Source organism: Emys orbicularis, chromosome 1 (assembly GCF_028017835.1).
Source record: "Emys orbicularis isolate rEmyOrb1 chromosome 1, rEmyOrb1.hap1, whole genome shotgun sequence".
In the NCBI taxonomy this organism is placed as follows: Eukaryota; Metazoa; Chordata; order Testudines; family Emydidae; genus Emys; species Emys orbicularis.
In genome coordinates this window covers 341,431,486-341,446,867 of record NC_088683.1, presented here as the reverse complement: position 1 = coordinate 341,446,867, position 15,382 = coordinate 341,431,486, and the positions used below count along the sequence as shown (strand labels likewise).

Here is a 15,382-nt window from a genome sequence, read left to right as displayed (position 1 = left end):
ACAGTTGATTGCAAGACATGAATGTATTGTAGTAAAGCATCATGTCAAGTGTTCTTCCAAACTGGATGAGAGCCAACTACTTTGACTATTTTGACTGTGTAGGATCCTGGTTTCATTAGAGATCTACATAAAATTTCGAAATTCAACAGCAAATTACTATTTCCACATCTCTGATCAACAAAGGAGGGGATTTACAAACTGAAAAGTATTTCAAACAAATCTGAGGGAATGATTTTATTAAAAGCTTTTTCATTTAAAAGGCATAACTATATTAAAACAGATTTAGAACCATATGTTTAAGAAACTCTTCAAATATATTAATTAGTAGCAAAGGGAATATAGTTAGAGTATGAAATCTTAAACATATTTACAAGTATACACTGTTAAGTTGGGTCTGGTTCACTATTCTGTATGGGTGCTTTCATATTTAATGATTTCCAACTGCCAAATTCATACAAACAAGAGAATACATATGACTTTCAGTTCTATTTGTTGATATTCAGTTAAAGTGACTCCAATGTAGTCAACAGCACAGACGAGATACACAGGTCGGTAGCCCTTTAAAAAAAAAAAAGTTTTAGGTCAAGACAACTCGTATTTTCTTCCTCAATCACAAACACTATTTTTTTGGCTGGTGGGCAACTCTATAGATTAAATAATTTAGGAATTAAAAACTATAATGTGACTAAGTATGTGTGTGTGAAAACATTAGGTAGTTGAGTATTCACCCACAAGAGCTTATGCTCCAATATGTCTGTTAGTCTATAAGGTGCCACAGGACTCTGTCGCTTTTTACAGATCGAGACAAACACGGCTACCCCTCTGATATTAGGTAGTTGAGTAATCTTCATGTCCACTCCTCCCTAGTGAGCATTAAACTTCAGGGTTTATACTAATTGGACTTCTCTGGTGTGAAATATAAAGGTGAACTGAGTTCTTTTTAAACATTCTAAGAAGGGCACAGTTATATTGAATAATTTTGATTTGAAGTGCACTAATCAAAATATACACTGAGTTAAACATTCATAAGCACAATCAATTATGAAAATCCTGAATTTTAAAAAGAATTATAAGTCAGTTTCCTATGGAAATTTCTGCATGTCAAAAGAATCTAAAGAGCTATTCTATCCCTCATAACTTTTAGCCACAAGTCTGGATTTCTCCTGGCCTTTGTACTTAAAGACAGCATAGGTTTTTTTTGTTTTTACATTTACAAGAATTTGTTGGTCTAAACCTATCAGTGGTCCATGGACAAATGGTAGCCTGCAGAGCACTTTGTTATGGTACACAGGGAGCTTGAAGGACATAAGACACAGGGCAGGTCTACACTACAAATTTACAATGGTGCAGCTGCGCCGCTGTTGCGCTTCTGGTGAAGATACTCCAAGCCGACAGGAGAGAGCACTCTATCAGCTTAACTCCATATCCACAAGAGGCGGCAGCTATGTTGGAGGAAGAAGCTCACCCACTGACACAGTACCGTCTACCCTGGCACTTAGGTTGGTATAACTACATCTCTCAGGGGTGTGAATTATTGACACCCCTGAACAACAGTTATATTGAAGTAATTTTTTAGCGTAGACCAGGCCGCAGGCTTTCCTGCTAGTTTTCAGCTAAAGCACAGTAAGAGAAGTTAGAAATACATTAAGTACTTCCCAAATGTTATCTTTTCACATAATCATTTGCTGTAGCAGCCCTAGGACACTCTGCTCAGGGCACCCAGAACCTAAGCTACTGTGCTACCTCTCTGCCTCAGCAAGGGAGAGGTTTGCTGAAGTTTAGACTATATGTCAGGTTCCTGCCACACCAGTCTGTCTGCCTTATCAGCAAACTCTTTGAGACTGTACCAGTCTAAACCTTGCCTTGTCAGTACACTCAGTGAACCCCAGTTCTAGAGTTGCCCAGAAATGTCTCTGCAGCATCTAGTTCCTCTCACGGGACACTCTCAGAAATTAAGTTCACTACCTCCAAAGAGACAGCACACACACCAGCCTGTTGGCCTACTAGCAGAGTTTCTGCACATTTCCAAAGTCCATTATCTTTGCCTCAAAATCCCGTGGGGGTTCAGACTCCAGGGTCTCTCTTGCTGTGCTCACCAAGCTGTTGCCTCTGCCACTTGACTTGATTGCTTTGTTTACCTTATATGCAAGTGTACTTTCATTATCTATGGCTTACAAAGCTTGACTCAGATAGGCAAATCTACATTCCTTTGTGTAAGAAAACTTGTTCATTAAGTCTGCCCCCAAAACATACTTTAGGAACATATTTCTAGCACACACAATAACTCTTTACACGTCACCCATACACACATCGCAGTTATATTTATGACCAGTGTGTCACCATTTTTATATGATACCTTATATAATACATTTTTATAGTACAATAATATTGTACACAATCAGTTGGTTCCACAGATTGTATTCTGTAGTGATGCTTATTCTTTGGTGATTCTCTTGGGTATCTGGACCCTGTGTGTCCTGAGTCCACAGGGACATTATGTGATTAAAAACAGGAGTAGTAGTACAAATGGAAGATGTTTCAGAAGACATTCTTAGGATGAGGTCCACATTATGAAAAAGTCTAAAACCCTGTTTTAGACTGTGCTTTAAGGATACTTTGTAATTTTATTCTCTTTTCATTTTGAAGGTATGTTTAAAGTATTCTTTAACTACAGTATTCAGATCCAGTTCTCTTTACACCTCCCCAGATTTGTTTAAAAAAATGCTTTTGTTTGAGACAGATCTCATGGAGTGGTGAAAATGTGTGTTTCTTTTTTGTTAGTACAGTGCAAACAAAATACACAAGCTACATTTTATACTTCCAACTGTTCAGACAGTAATAACTTGTGTCCTCATGCGAAAGTTGTACCACTGTAACTACACAGGTACAGTGGTAAAATGATACAACCCCCACCCCACACTGTAGATACAATTATACTGGTATAGAAGTATTTAAACCAGTATAGCTTATTCCCCTTCCCACACAGGAATAAGCTAACTGCATCCAGACTAGAGGTTGTACAAGTACAACTATTAGTCTTAAAAAAAATAAATAAAGTTACACTCTTAAGTGAGTTATACCAGTACAAAGTTTGCATGAAGACCAGGCCTGTTTTATATATTGAGAAACTAAGTATCTGAAGAACTCAAACAATTATGGAACTAGAATATTTCACAAAATAAACTAAGTGACAAAAAATTTTTTATAAGTAAGATCTTAAAGACATGGAGTCCTCTTTCAGGCCAGAGAGTGGCAAATTCTTATTTGACAAAAGTGTATTATTTGCTTTCCATGTGCATCAAGTGAAGAAGCATGTGATACCAGTAACTCATTTTCTAGTGGGATAAAGATAAAAGAGGCATCAGTGCTTCAATCAAACAAATCTCCCCCAAATGGGTCCTCCAATTTCAGTAAACTATTAATAAGAGATTTTTATTTATTCACAGTTTCTCTAGAGTTTGAGCTAAAATAAAGGAAGCTGTTAACCTGATAGTTCTGCACTAGCTTAACTATGCAGCATTACAGGCTAAAGACCTTGCCTACATTGGTAATCTGCCCCAAATCTAGCAACCGAATAGCCGGTCACCAACACAGCTACACTCGTTCACAAGATAAAACCAGCATGGAAGTTCCATTGATGCTAGTCAGACTACTAGCAGAGTTTCTGCACAGATCACAGCTTCCTCATCTGCACTTGGGGTCTGCACCAGGGCAGTTACATTGGTGTCTTGACACGGACTAATAGAACTAGGGTAAATTTCTGATATAAACAAGGCCTACAGCATAGGTTTTCTTCTTAAAAAGCCTTCAGTCTGCACCAGTCATGATCAGTGAAACTTGATTGGTGGGACAAAGTTCTAAATAAACACTATTATGTACAGTATCACTTAAATTAATTTCAATTAAGCATATTGAAATATTGCAACTCAGTATCAATAATTGCTTCTTCTAAACCTTGACTATTTAGACAGCATGATCCTGGAGAGGTGAAATATTGTGTGGGATCTAACCCAAGTTTACAACTCTTAATTTCCATTAAGAAGCCTACCTCAAACAACTAAGTGGATTGGTGGGTTAAAACAGACATTTAAAGTAAATATTCCTTGAACAGTTTCTTTAAATTAAATGAAAGTATTCCTCCAGTTACCAAATCTCTTGAGGATATATCAGTAACGATACAAGCATGGGACTTTTGTACAACAGTTTACTTTCCGAATGAAACTTTCTCTAGCCATCTATCAAGCAGCTGAACAAAAAGCAGACAGAATTCCACTATTGATTTTTGGACATAACTCAACTTTGGTTGCTATCTACATAGAGAAGGCTGATCCATAATGGAAATGGGTTTCACTCTTATGTAATTTCTGTTAAATGCTCTACTTGAGATCTGGTGCAGCAGCAAGCCAGCCAATTCGCAACCCCTATTCTGGTCTATTTAGAAGTTCACATGTAATGATCTTGAAGCACTTGTGGGGGGTGGGGGGGAGGGGAGATCCTGCATTCATATGGAATATGATCTTCAAACCAAACACATGCCCACTTTGGATAGATTTAGTTTAAAAATGGATCTTTAAAAACATCATTTTTGAACATGGCATCCCATGCTACCACCAATACTAGTGCAAATGTCCAGGGTAAAGTGCCAAAACGTCCTTTATCTGGTGATGAATTTTAATAGGGAAAGCTATTTTTTGTTAGGAAAGAACATCAGTTACTTTTCTAGCATGTTTAAAATATTGGCTCACAGTTAACTATCCAACAACAACAAAAATCCATTTGTGGATAATGCCTCTGTTCTTGTAACAGTTCCACACAATATTGCAGTTATATCTGCATAGCTTTTCTGCAAACTCTACCTAAGGTGGCATATGCCACCAGGCTCTACTGCGGAGGAAACACTAGTAAAGAGATTTTGGGATGGATGGGATTACAGATGCAGACTAGGAGAATAAAATAAAAATCACCATTTAGGTCCCTACTGTGATGGTTAAGAAGAAGTCATAGAACTAAACTTTCTTCCTCCTACAATTTGAGCTTCTTTTCTGATGGGCAGGACTCTAGTAGGGACAGACTTACCCACCCACAGAAAACCAGATATTCAGTCCCAGAGAGTGAACTATGGCGTGTTACAATCATTAATTGCCCTATTATCCACAGTGGAAATGAGACGCAGACAATAAATGCACAACTTAAACCACCTCACTGAGCAAGATCAGGGTAGAATGGAGAATTCAGTGACTAGTCTCTCTTCCTCCAACTTCCCAAGCCAGTGGAAATGAATATCCAAATAAAGAGCAGTATTTTTGACCTCTCTCCAAAATGGAAAGGAGAAACTTAATACTTAACTTCCAATGGACTTTTCTTCTGCAGATCTCAAAGCACATTCTCACAGTAAATGAGCATTAGCCCTGTTCTACAGATAAACACATCACTGAATTTATCTCTCAAATTCCCTGGTCATAGTAAAACTAATTAGCACCGCAGAGAACAAAACCCAGGTCTCCTAACTCAGTCTGATGAGTTACAGATCACTTACTACTAACAGAAGTAATAGTTAAAACAATAGGTAAAATAATTAAAACAGTTAATATAGCCCAGTGAACAATCTAGAGGCCTCCTGTGGAAAAAACCCTCCTTGCCACCTGTATTTCCTTGCTTCCCTATAATTCAGGCAGTGAATGACTGGTGAGAACATAAGAACAGCCACACTGTGTCAGAACAATGGCCCATCTAGTTCAGTATCCGGTCTTCTGACTGTGGCCAGGGCAGATGCTTCAGAGGGAATAGGCAGCACAGGGCAATTACAAGTGATCCACGCCCTCTTGTCCAGTCCCAGCTTCTGTCAGTTGGAGGTGTAGGGACCTATGCCCTGCGTTGCATTCATGACCATCTTGGCTAACTAATGCTTTTTGAACTCATTTATACTTCTGGCCTTCATAACATCCCCCGGCCACAAATTCCATAGGTTGACTGTGTGAAGAAGTACTTCCTTTTGTTTATTTTAAACCTGAGGCCTATTAATTTAAATCGGGTGAGTCCTGGCTCTTGCTGTTTACCCATTCACATAACACAACACTTCCCTATTCACCTTCTCCACACCATTCATGATTTTATACACCTCTATAATATCCCCCCTTAGCGGCCTCTTTTCTAAGATGAGCGGATCCAGTCTTTTTAGTCTATCCTCATATGGAAGCTGTTCAATACACCTAATCATTTTTATTGCCCTTCTCTATGCTCTTTCCAGTTCTAAGATATCTTTTCTGAGATGGGGTAACCAGAACTGCAAGCAGTAATCAAGGTGTGGGTGTACCATGGATTTATATAGTGACATTATGATATTTTCTGTTTTATTATCTATCCCTTTCCTAATGATTCTTAACATTGTTAGCTTTTTTGACTGCTGCTGCACATTGAGCAGATGTTTTCAGAGAACTATTCTGAATGATTCTGAAATCTCTTTCTTGAGTGGTAATAGCTAACTTAGACCCCATCATTTTGTATGTATGGTTGGGATTAGGTTTTCCAGTGTGCATTACTTTGCATTTATCTACACTGAATTTTATCTACCATTCAGTTGCCCAGTCACCCAGCTTTGTAAGATCCCTTTGCAAATCTTCACAGTCAGCTTAGGACTTCACTATCTTAAGTAATTTTGTACCATCTGCAAATTTTGCCACCTCATTGTTCCAGATCATTTATGAATACACTGAACAGCATAGGTCCCAGTGCAGATCCTTGGAGGACATTATTTACCTCTTTCCATTATGAAAACCTACCATTTATTCCTATCCCTTGTTTTCTCTCTTTTCCTGGTATTGACCAGTTACTGATCCATAAGAGGACCTTTCCTCTTCTTCCGGGACTGCTTACTTTGCTTAACAGCCTTCGTGAGGGACCTTGTCAAAGGCTTTCTGAAAGTCCAAGTACACTATATCCACTGGATCACTCTTAGGGTTACCATACGTCCGGTTTTTCCCAGACATGTCCGGCTTTTCGGCAATCAAACCCCCATCCGGGGGGAATTGCCAAAAAGCGGAACATGTCCGGGAAAAATACTGGCCGGGCACTTCCTCTCCCGCGGCTGCTCTGCTCCTCCCCGACTCAGACTTCGGCTCTGTTTAAGAGCCAAGCTGCCCGAGCCAGCGCTACCGGCTTCGGGCAGCCCCCGTGCCTCCGGACCCCAGCCGCCGGCCGGGCACTTCTCCTCCCTGGCTCCAGCTGCTCTGCTCCTCCCCTGACTCAGACTTCGGCTCTGCTTAAGAGCCAAGCTGCCCGAGCCAGCGCTACGGGCTTCGGGCAGCCCCCGTGCCTCCGGACCCTGCGCCACCGGAGCAGAGCAGCTGGAGCCCGGGAAGGGAAGTGCCAGGGCTCCAGGTCTTCAGGTCCTTTCCCCTACCTTTCCTTGTATTATTGGTACCTACATGCACCATAGCCACTGGCTCCTCCCCAGCACTGCATACAAGTCTATCTAGACATCTCATGAGATCTGCAACCTTCACACCCAGCAGACAATTAACTATGTGGCTCTGCTGGCCATCACAAACCCAACTATTTATATTTCTAATAATCAAATCCCTTGAGTTACTTGCTCCTGGTAGTAACTGGGGTTCCCTCCCTAGGAGGGGTATCCGCAGAGCGAGGATACCATGACATCACCTGGAAGGAGGTTCCCAACTATGGGATTGTTGATGTTCTCCATCCCCGAGACTTTCATCCTCCCAACAGCACAAAATGTCAGACTGGAATGGGAACACTACTGAAACCCTGAAAGTCTCCTCAATGTAGCTTTTTGTTCCCCTTACCTCCTCCAGTTCAGCCACTCTAGCCTCAAGGGCCTATACTGCATCTGAGGGCTATGAGCTGCTTGTATAAACTGCACACATACAATATCTGTCCGCAAGGCATTGTTCATGCTGCATTCAGTGCAATAAACTGGATACCCCCACTTTGCTGCTGGACTTCTGCCTGCATTATTTTTACTCTTGCAGGGGTTGTGTTTTTGTTTTTTTGGTTTGAGTTGGTTTGTTTTTGTGGGGAGAGGGTGTTATTGACCTAAATTTAGAGTAAGTTTGTTAGGTGCAAGGGATCTAATAAGTTTCTTTTCTAGCCCTTCTTGTAGTTAGGCCTCCCCCAGGCCACTGAACACTCCCTGCAACCAAACTCTCCTTAGCTCTCTCACTCCCTCTGTATTGTCTGTTGTAGCTGAATTTTGCCCAAGAGGACAACATGTTCTTCTCTTCATTGCAAGACTATGACATTTCAGTAGAGGATATTTTCTGCTCAGACCACCAATGAAAATTTAACTGTTCCATTTTCTAACTTCCAAAATTGAAATTAGAAAAACAAAAAAAATATATGTTTACTCATGGGTATCGTAGGCTGGAGGAGGCGGAGTCTCCCCAAACAGCCCAGCATTGCCCTACCCACCCAGTGCTCTGGGGCTAGTGGCGCTCAGGCGGCCCAGGGCCGGGGGTCTGGCAGCCACGGTGGGGGGGATGGATGGAAGAGGAGGATGAGGGGCGGGGTCTTGGGCAGAAGGGGAGGGGCCAGCCTCCCCCAATGGCCGGTTCACCTGCCACCCATGTTTTTACTCCACTTTTTTGGAATAAGTGGAAGAACACAGGAATGCTCAATATCGGTGTACGTGAGAATCTCATGCTAAGTACAATAGCACTCTGATACCACAGAGCAAAGCCAATAATTAAACAAGGAAAGAGTACAATTATCCAAATGGGTTGCAGTATGGAAAGATACAGAGCCGTGCAGTCAGAAAAGTATCAAAGACCATTCTTGTCTTTTCACTTCAGTTATTAGAAGAAAGGAGTCGCTGCTTGCTGTGTACACTTTTGTAAATGTTTCCAAAAAACTACTAAGAAATTTGAAGTAATAAAATGCTTTTTTGCCTAAAACCAGAAATATTGTGCCAGCAAGCCAGGTGTATACCACAGGATAAGAAACTATGGCAAGTGGAAATATTGCCAACTCCAAGTGTTCAAACATCATGCCTCAGACCCTCAAAAATCATGAGATTTTTTAAAGAAGTTATAAATTGGCATTCTATTAAATTTGCCTTCTAGTTTTTGAGCCTTCAGGGTTCACATTTCCAATCTTTTCTTTGCAATCATATGTGCTAGAATTTTTTTTTTTTAAATGAAAGCTAAAATTCTCACATACTAAAAAGACTTCGGGGGCTGGGCTTCTAAGACAAACACTAAATATCACAAGTTTTGTGATAAAACCATGAGTTGGCAACACTATTCATATTTTCATGTCAAGCTGTACTAATTCATTCTGAGAGCTCCTAAAAAAAAAAAAAAAAAAAAAGAGTCACATCAGAGATTTCAGCAGGTGACTAATTTTAAGAGACAATAAAATTGAAGAGCTGTGATATAGCTCAAAACAGAGAAGTGAGACATCATGACCACTAGGAAGAGTGGTACGCACATAGGAAGTATACAAGTTCATCTGAAGTCTTTAAAAATTAAGTGTAACATTGTAAAAATGAAGAGATCCATTCATGTCACTAGTACTTTGACTACTAGGTCCCTAAAGAAAATCACACTGTATAATTCCTTGACAGTACACAAGGCAGTGTGTGGTCTGGCAGGTGCTTCCCACTTCCCAGCCTGGTTCAGCCTACTCTGAAAGACAGTGAAGTCCAACTGGCTGTACTACTGTGGCATTTCCTTAACTTAGCTGGATGACATTCCTGAAAATCCACTTAAAATCCAGCATTTCCACCTACCTCTGCTACTCAAGTGGCATGTATTACCTCACCTTTAGTCAGCAGCGACAGAACTAGCTTGCTAGATCCCTATAGCAAGACTGCATTTTTATTTATTTATGCAAACCTTTGTACAATGGGCTCTCCCATATTGAAAAAAGCATTCGTTTTCTCCAGAGATTGAAAACATCTTTAAAAAGGCATAACTTTGATTAATCCAAAACAAACAGACTATGCACTCTACGTCTAGTTTTTCTTCATTTACATCTTTCAATATAAGATACCCCAATTCACCCAAAGGAGTTTAAATTCAGTTTGTTCTGAATATCATTGTAAGCTGAAAGGCTTGTTTTCCCTCACTGCCATGTCACCCCATCCACCAATAGTTGTTGCTAAAACTATACTTTAGAAATTTAAAATACAGACTCAAATAGATGAGAGTAGGAACAGATTCAGAAAGTTTTATGAGCAGTTATTTTTCCAACGTATTGCCATGTTAGCTTTAAAAGATATTGTCATAAGACAAGGTGAAGCAACAACAATCTTCAGGGCATTTTAGCATATACATTGAGATCCAGATCAAAGTTTGCATCTCATTTACAGTTGAGAAGAATTTTGTATTTTCTATTTGTAAATTAGCTAATGTAGTGCAAAAGGTTAAAGTTTACACTGACTTTATTACACCAAACATTAAATACTTACAGAGCAAATGAGACAAGCTTTATATTGCTATCAAGTATCAGAGGAGTAGCCGTGTTTGTTTTTGTGAATACAGACTATGAGGAGTCCACCCACGAAAGCTTATGCCCAAATAAATCTGTTAGTCTTTAAGGTGCCACCGGACTCCTCGTTGTTTTTATATTGTTATGTTTGTTGGATAGCCTGAAGGCTAGAGGCCATAACGTCACAACCAATTCAATCACAAAAATATCCCTCTCAAGTCACTTGCTCTTAATTTAATTTCAATAACTGCCACTGGAATTATGAATCCTCCAGCAAGAGTAGCACAGTCCACCAACAGGGAATTCATAAGGCAGGCCAGCAAAGAGAGCTGCTCACGTCCACTTAACCAACTAGGTTCCTATGCAGTGCCCAGCATCCTGATACCCAAGTATGCCACCATTATTCTCCATAATTTACTTGAATAGCAACATTTCATCAGAGGATATGCTGGTATATAAATAATAATTCATAATCATTACTAGGAAAGTAATGCATGTTACAGGCTAGCAGAAAGTATATTATAGCCACAGTTGCTAGTATTAAAAGGCATAAAACAAAAGACCTGCTCACCAGTTTGAGACTATGACTTTAAGAAATTTCAGATCAATTTAATTTTAGAAATACTAGGATTGCCAAACACCAGTTTATTAGTCAACAAAAACTGTGTTTGACAAGAACAAAGCAAGTTCCCCTCCCCACTCTTTACATAGACCAATTTGACACGATTAACTTGTTAAGCCAATCCTTTAAACATGTCAAGTCTCACAGAGAGAGCTTCAGGCTTTTAACTTCTCAGAAGTTTTTCTTTAAGTGTTTGTTTTCCTCAAAACAATTAATTAGCAAGTTAAAGTTTGGCCCTGCAGTGAAATAGTTAACATTAGACTGCAATGATATACACTTCTCTGATCCATTACATTTCTCACAAGCTGCACTACAATGAGCTGAGTATCAACTGTAATATAATATAAGAGTTTATGGGGAAAATAACCGCACATACCAATTGTACACATTTAATAAGTTTGTTTCCCTTAAAATATTCTATAAACATGATTAAGACACACCCCTCTCTCTCACGCATTTTAAATAGGCTTCTCCCCCTCCCTCCACACACCTCTTTTCCAAAAACCAACCCCTTTACAAAAAAAACAGCAGCCCACTGCAGCAAAAAGAGGCTTGAAAAACAACTTTGATTGGCACTTGGCCTGACCCACAGAGGAAGAAAAACAGTTTTTGGACAAAGAGCGCAAATATTTGAGCTCGCTGACTTACATGCTTTCTTAATATTTACAAGAACAACCAACCCTGGTGCAAAATGTATTTAGAGAGCTTGACGAGAAAAAAAATATTGCATTTTCTCAGTCTTCCAGTCCTGATGCATTTGCACAGCTCAGCAATTTTAATTCATTTGCACTGGACAAACAAAAAACACCTTAACTAATGTTCCCAATTAATCAGATGTTGAGAGGAAGTAGTAAAGGATTAGAATATTCGCAAAGAACATTCTGGTCAGGGGACCTGTTAATAATCAGCTGAATTTTTTTCAAAAGCTTTACATTTCAGAGAAGCAGTCTGAAAATAAGGTTTTCTATAAGTTGTAGTGATACATTTGTTTTTACTAAGTGATACGTGGATAAACTAACCCCCACTCTACGAGAATAAACCAGAGCCAGTGTTTCTGATGATCCATCCCAGTAAACACTTTTGCTGAAAAACATACATACACACACCCACTACAAATCCCCACGTATATTTCATTTCTCAAGCAGAATCGCTAATAGGAGAAAGGCAGTAAAAGGGGCGGGGGAGTGCGAACCGCGAGAAACTAAGAACCCCACTAATGTGAGATGTGCGTTCACCGGGTAACAGGGACATCAATGGGCCGGGGAACATCTCTCACACCGGGGAGAGGCAGATGCAGAGATCAGTGAAAGCAGAACAGAGGGACCTTCGCCAGAGGGCCAGTGTCGGGTGAGAAGGACGATCTGCCCACCCCCTCTTCTCTACCATGCTGGGGCTGGCACCCCCCTCCCATCCTGGGACTATGGCCCGTTCTCCTCATACTCACCCACCTGCCACCCCCAGATCCTCCCGTGCCGACTCTTCTCTCCCTCGCCTTGCTAAAGTGCCTGGCTACCTCGCTCTTTCCCCTCAGATCTACTGTTACCCTTCTCTCCACCCCCCGTGCGCTGAGGGGCCAGTTTCTTCGCTCCCCGCGCCTGGGTCCCGTCTCCACCGCCGTCCCCCTCGCACCCCCCGAGTCCCAGTATCCTGCCTCGGACCCACACCTCTTCGGATCCCGCCCCCTCGAACCCGCAGCCTTCTCGCTCCGGCACCGACCCCCCCCCCCCACACCACGTCCCGCCCCCCTCGCATTCCCAACGGCTCCGCATCCCGGCTCCACCGCCGTCCCCGCTAGGTCCCGGCCCCGTCACGCCAGCAGCGCCCCGGCCCCCCGGGTACCTGTCTCAGCACTTTCCGGCAGTTGCTGCAGACCCGGTACTCGCTGGCGGAGGCGGCGCTGCCGATGGAGCCGGCGCTGCCCCGGTTCATGCTGCCCCGACGCTCCGCTCAGCTCCTCATGGGACAGGGAGCGGGTGCGCCCGGGCTGGAGGAGCTGGCGGGGCTGGTTGCGCTCGCTCACTGACCCGCTCCTCCGGCAGTCCCCATCCTCCAGCCGCCACCCCGTACGCCGCTCCCGGGCAGCCCCTTCCCCCCGTGCACATCCCTCAGCCCTCCGCCAATCACCGCGCTCCGGACACGCCCACTCTCGCTACTAGCAACCAATAGACAAGCTCGCACGACGCTGACCAATTGCCAGAACGCTCGCCGGCTCCCGTCTCCGGGCAGCCTCAAGCCAGAGGCGGGGGAAAGGGCGGGGCCGCAGCACAAGGGGGCGGGGCAGGCTCCTATCTCCGGGCGGTCTTTGGGCCGGGGAACAGGGCCACAGCACGAGGGCGTGGCTTCTTCCAGCCAATAGAGGGCGACTGGCGAGGCTATGCAGATGAGGCAAAGGAGCCCACGCTTACTAGGAGTCAGTCACACACACCCCTTTAAACTCCGGCTGCTGGTGGGATGTGGGCTGACTCAAGGAAGAGCCTGGAATATGAAAGAGAGGGAAGAAGGATCGGAGAGAGGGGGAGCTGAAAGGAGGAGGGGAAAGGGAGAAGAGAGGAGGAGAAAGGCCAAGAGGGAAAAAAAAGGAAAATATACTGCTCATAAACACCCCAGATAGCAAACCACCATTTCCTCATGCAGAAAGGGGGAGGGGGAATCTGAGCCTTGCGCCATGCCTGAAAAGCTAGCAAATTCTGAGGCTGTCAGACCCATGGAGGAAGCCAATCCTAGCGTCATGCATGTCTGTTTACTCCAATCAGCCAGGGATCTTTTAACTCAAGCAGGTCAACTGATCTCAACTGCTGTCATTGCAAAAGGAAAGAGGAGCTGTGCCTCATAGCCACGACCCAAATCTTATACAGTGCAGGTCAACAGATGAGAGTCAATACTTTGAACTGTACCCCAAACTTAATAGGAAGTAAACACAATTGTGCAGCAGAAGCAGTGTGATATACTCTACCACCAAGCAGACACATAGTAGTTCTGCCCTGGCTGGAGCTTCAGAGTGGCCCTCTGGTGCAGAACGCATTGCAGTAATCCAATCCAGAATTTTAAAAAGTCATAAAGTACCATGGCAAGCTTCAAATCCCGGAAGTCTGGTCATAGCTGCAACCAGATAAATTGCTTTTGGCCTCCAAATTTCCTGGTTTGCAGGAGCAAACAAGGGTACAAAAGCCCCCCCCCTCCCGCCCCCCACATACACACACTGTAAATCTCTTGGGCAGAGTAAACACAAACCCCTTCTTTGAGGAGGCTACAAACATCAGATTCTTCCCCAGTTCATTAGCATCAACTCCATCTTATTTGGATTATTGTCCATTTTCTCCCCAATGTGCATTAATCAATTATTTATGAAGAGAGAGAGACAGCATTATTACCTCCTTCATCCCAAAGGTGTACAGATCAGATTGCTTATCTGGAGAAAAAAATTGCTTTATGGAAAAAAATCCTGCTTTGAGGCAGTTGCTTGCACACGTAGAAACAAGACTGCTGTGCTGCCAGGCAGGATGAGATTAGATATTTGCTTTAGGGGAAATTGGGACTTGGGAATGTTTGGAGAGTGTGTGTGTTGCCTCAGGTTGGGAGGATTGTTAAAAAATGATGAGTCAGGTTTTCTAGCCTCCATGCTAATGCACAGAGAGACAGGGCTATAACTGGGACAAAGACAAATCTCATTTACGGGGCAGAGTGGGTGGGATGTAGCTCCCCTTTTTCTGATAATAGTGGTGCACATTTTTATACCACAGGTCACTATAATTTCCCCCATTTATGGGCTATCATAACTTTAGATTTTAGGCTCTAAGCACTTATGCATGTGCATTAAACATGTGGGTAATCCTGGTGACTTCAATACATTTCTGGAAATTAATGATAGGATAGTACATGATTTCTACTCTGAAAAATAATACTATAAAGTCATTTGATCTATCTGTGACAGAAACCTAGCACTAATATTATAGCCCTCTGAAATCCCTAAGATAGGTTTTACTATTTTGTTATGTACATTGTTTTAACGTTTTATCTTGTCAAAGTAATTGTAAATTGGCTGTAAGAGAGTTATGATCTGGTTCCTATATTTTTATCTTTGATAGTATCATTTGTTTTTGCAAAGTTAAGTAACATAACATTTAGCTAACTGATTTGCATAAAGGGACACTGTCAAACAGTTTATGTCTCCAGAGGAGATTAAATAAATACAAGGTCTGACTATCTTTAAAAAATACTGGAAAACTTCACAATTTGACAAAACATTTCTACCATAACCAGAACATCATTCCACTCCCATCATTGCCCTTGTCCTCCCTCCTGAAAAAGCAC

At 42.2% G+C, this 15,382-nt stretch overlaps 1 protein-coding gene across 1 annotated transcript in view; it reads right to left on the bottom strand.

Annotated features, from left to right (window-relative positions):
• SESN3 (sestrin 3) overlaps positions 1-13,113 on the bottom strand; it is a 74,595-nt gene extending 61,482 nt beyond the window's left edge. The window contains exon 1 of the mRNA XM_065410997.1: positions 12,911-13,113. Within this exon, the coding sequence (XP_065267069.1) occupies positions 12,911-13,000 (90 nt within the window). The 5' untranslated portion in view covers positions 13,001-13,113. The remainder of the gene's footprint in view (positions 1-12,910) is intronic.
• Between the last annotated feature and the right edge of the window lie 2,269 nt (positions 13,114-15,382).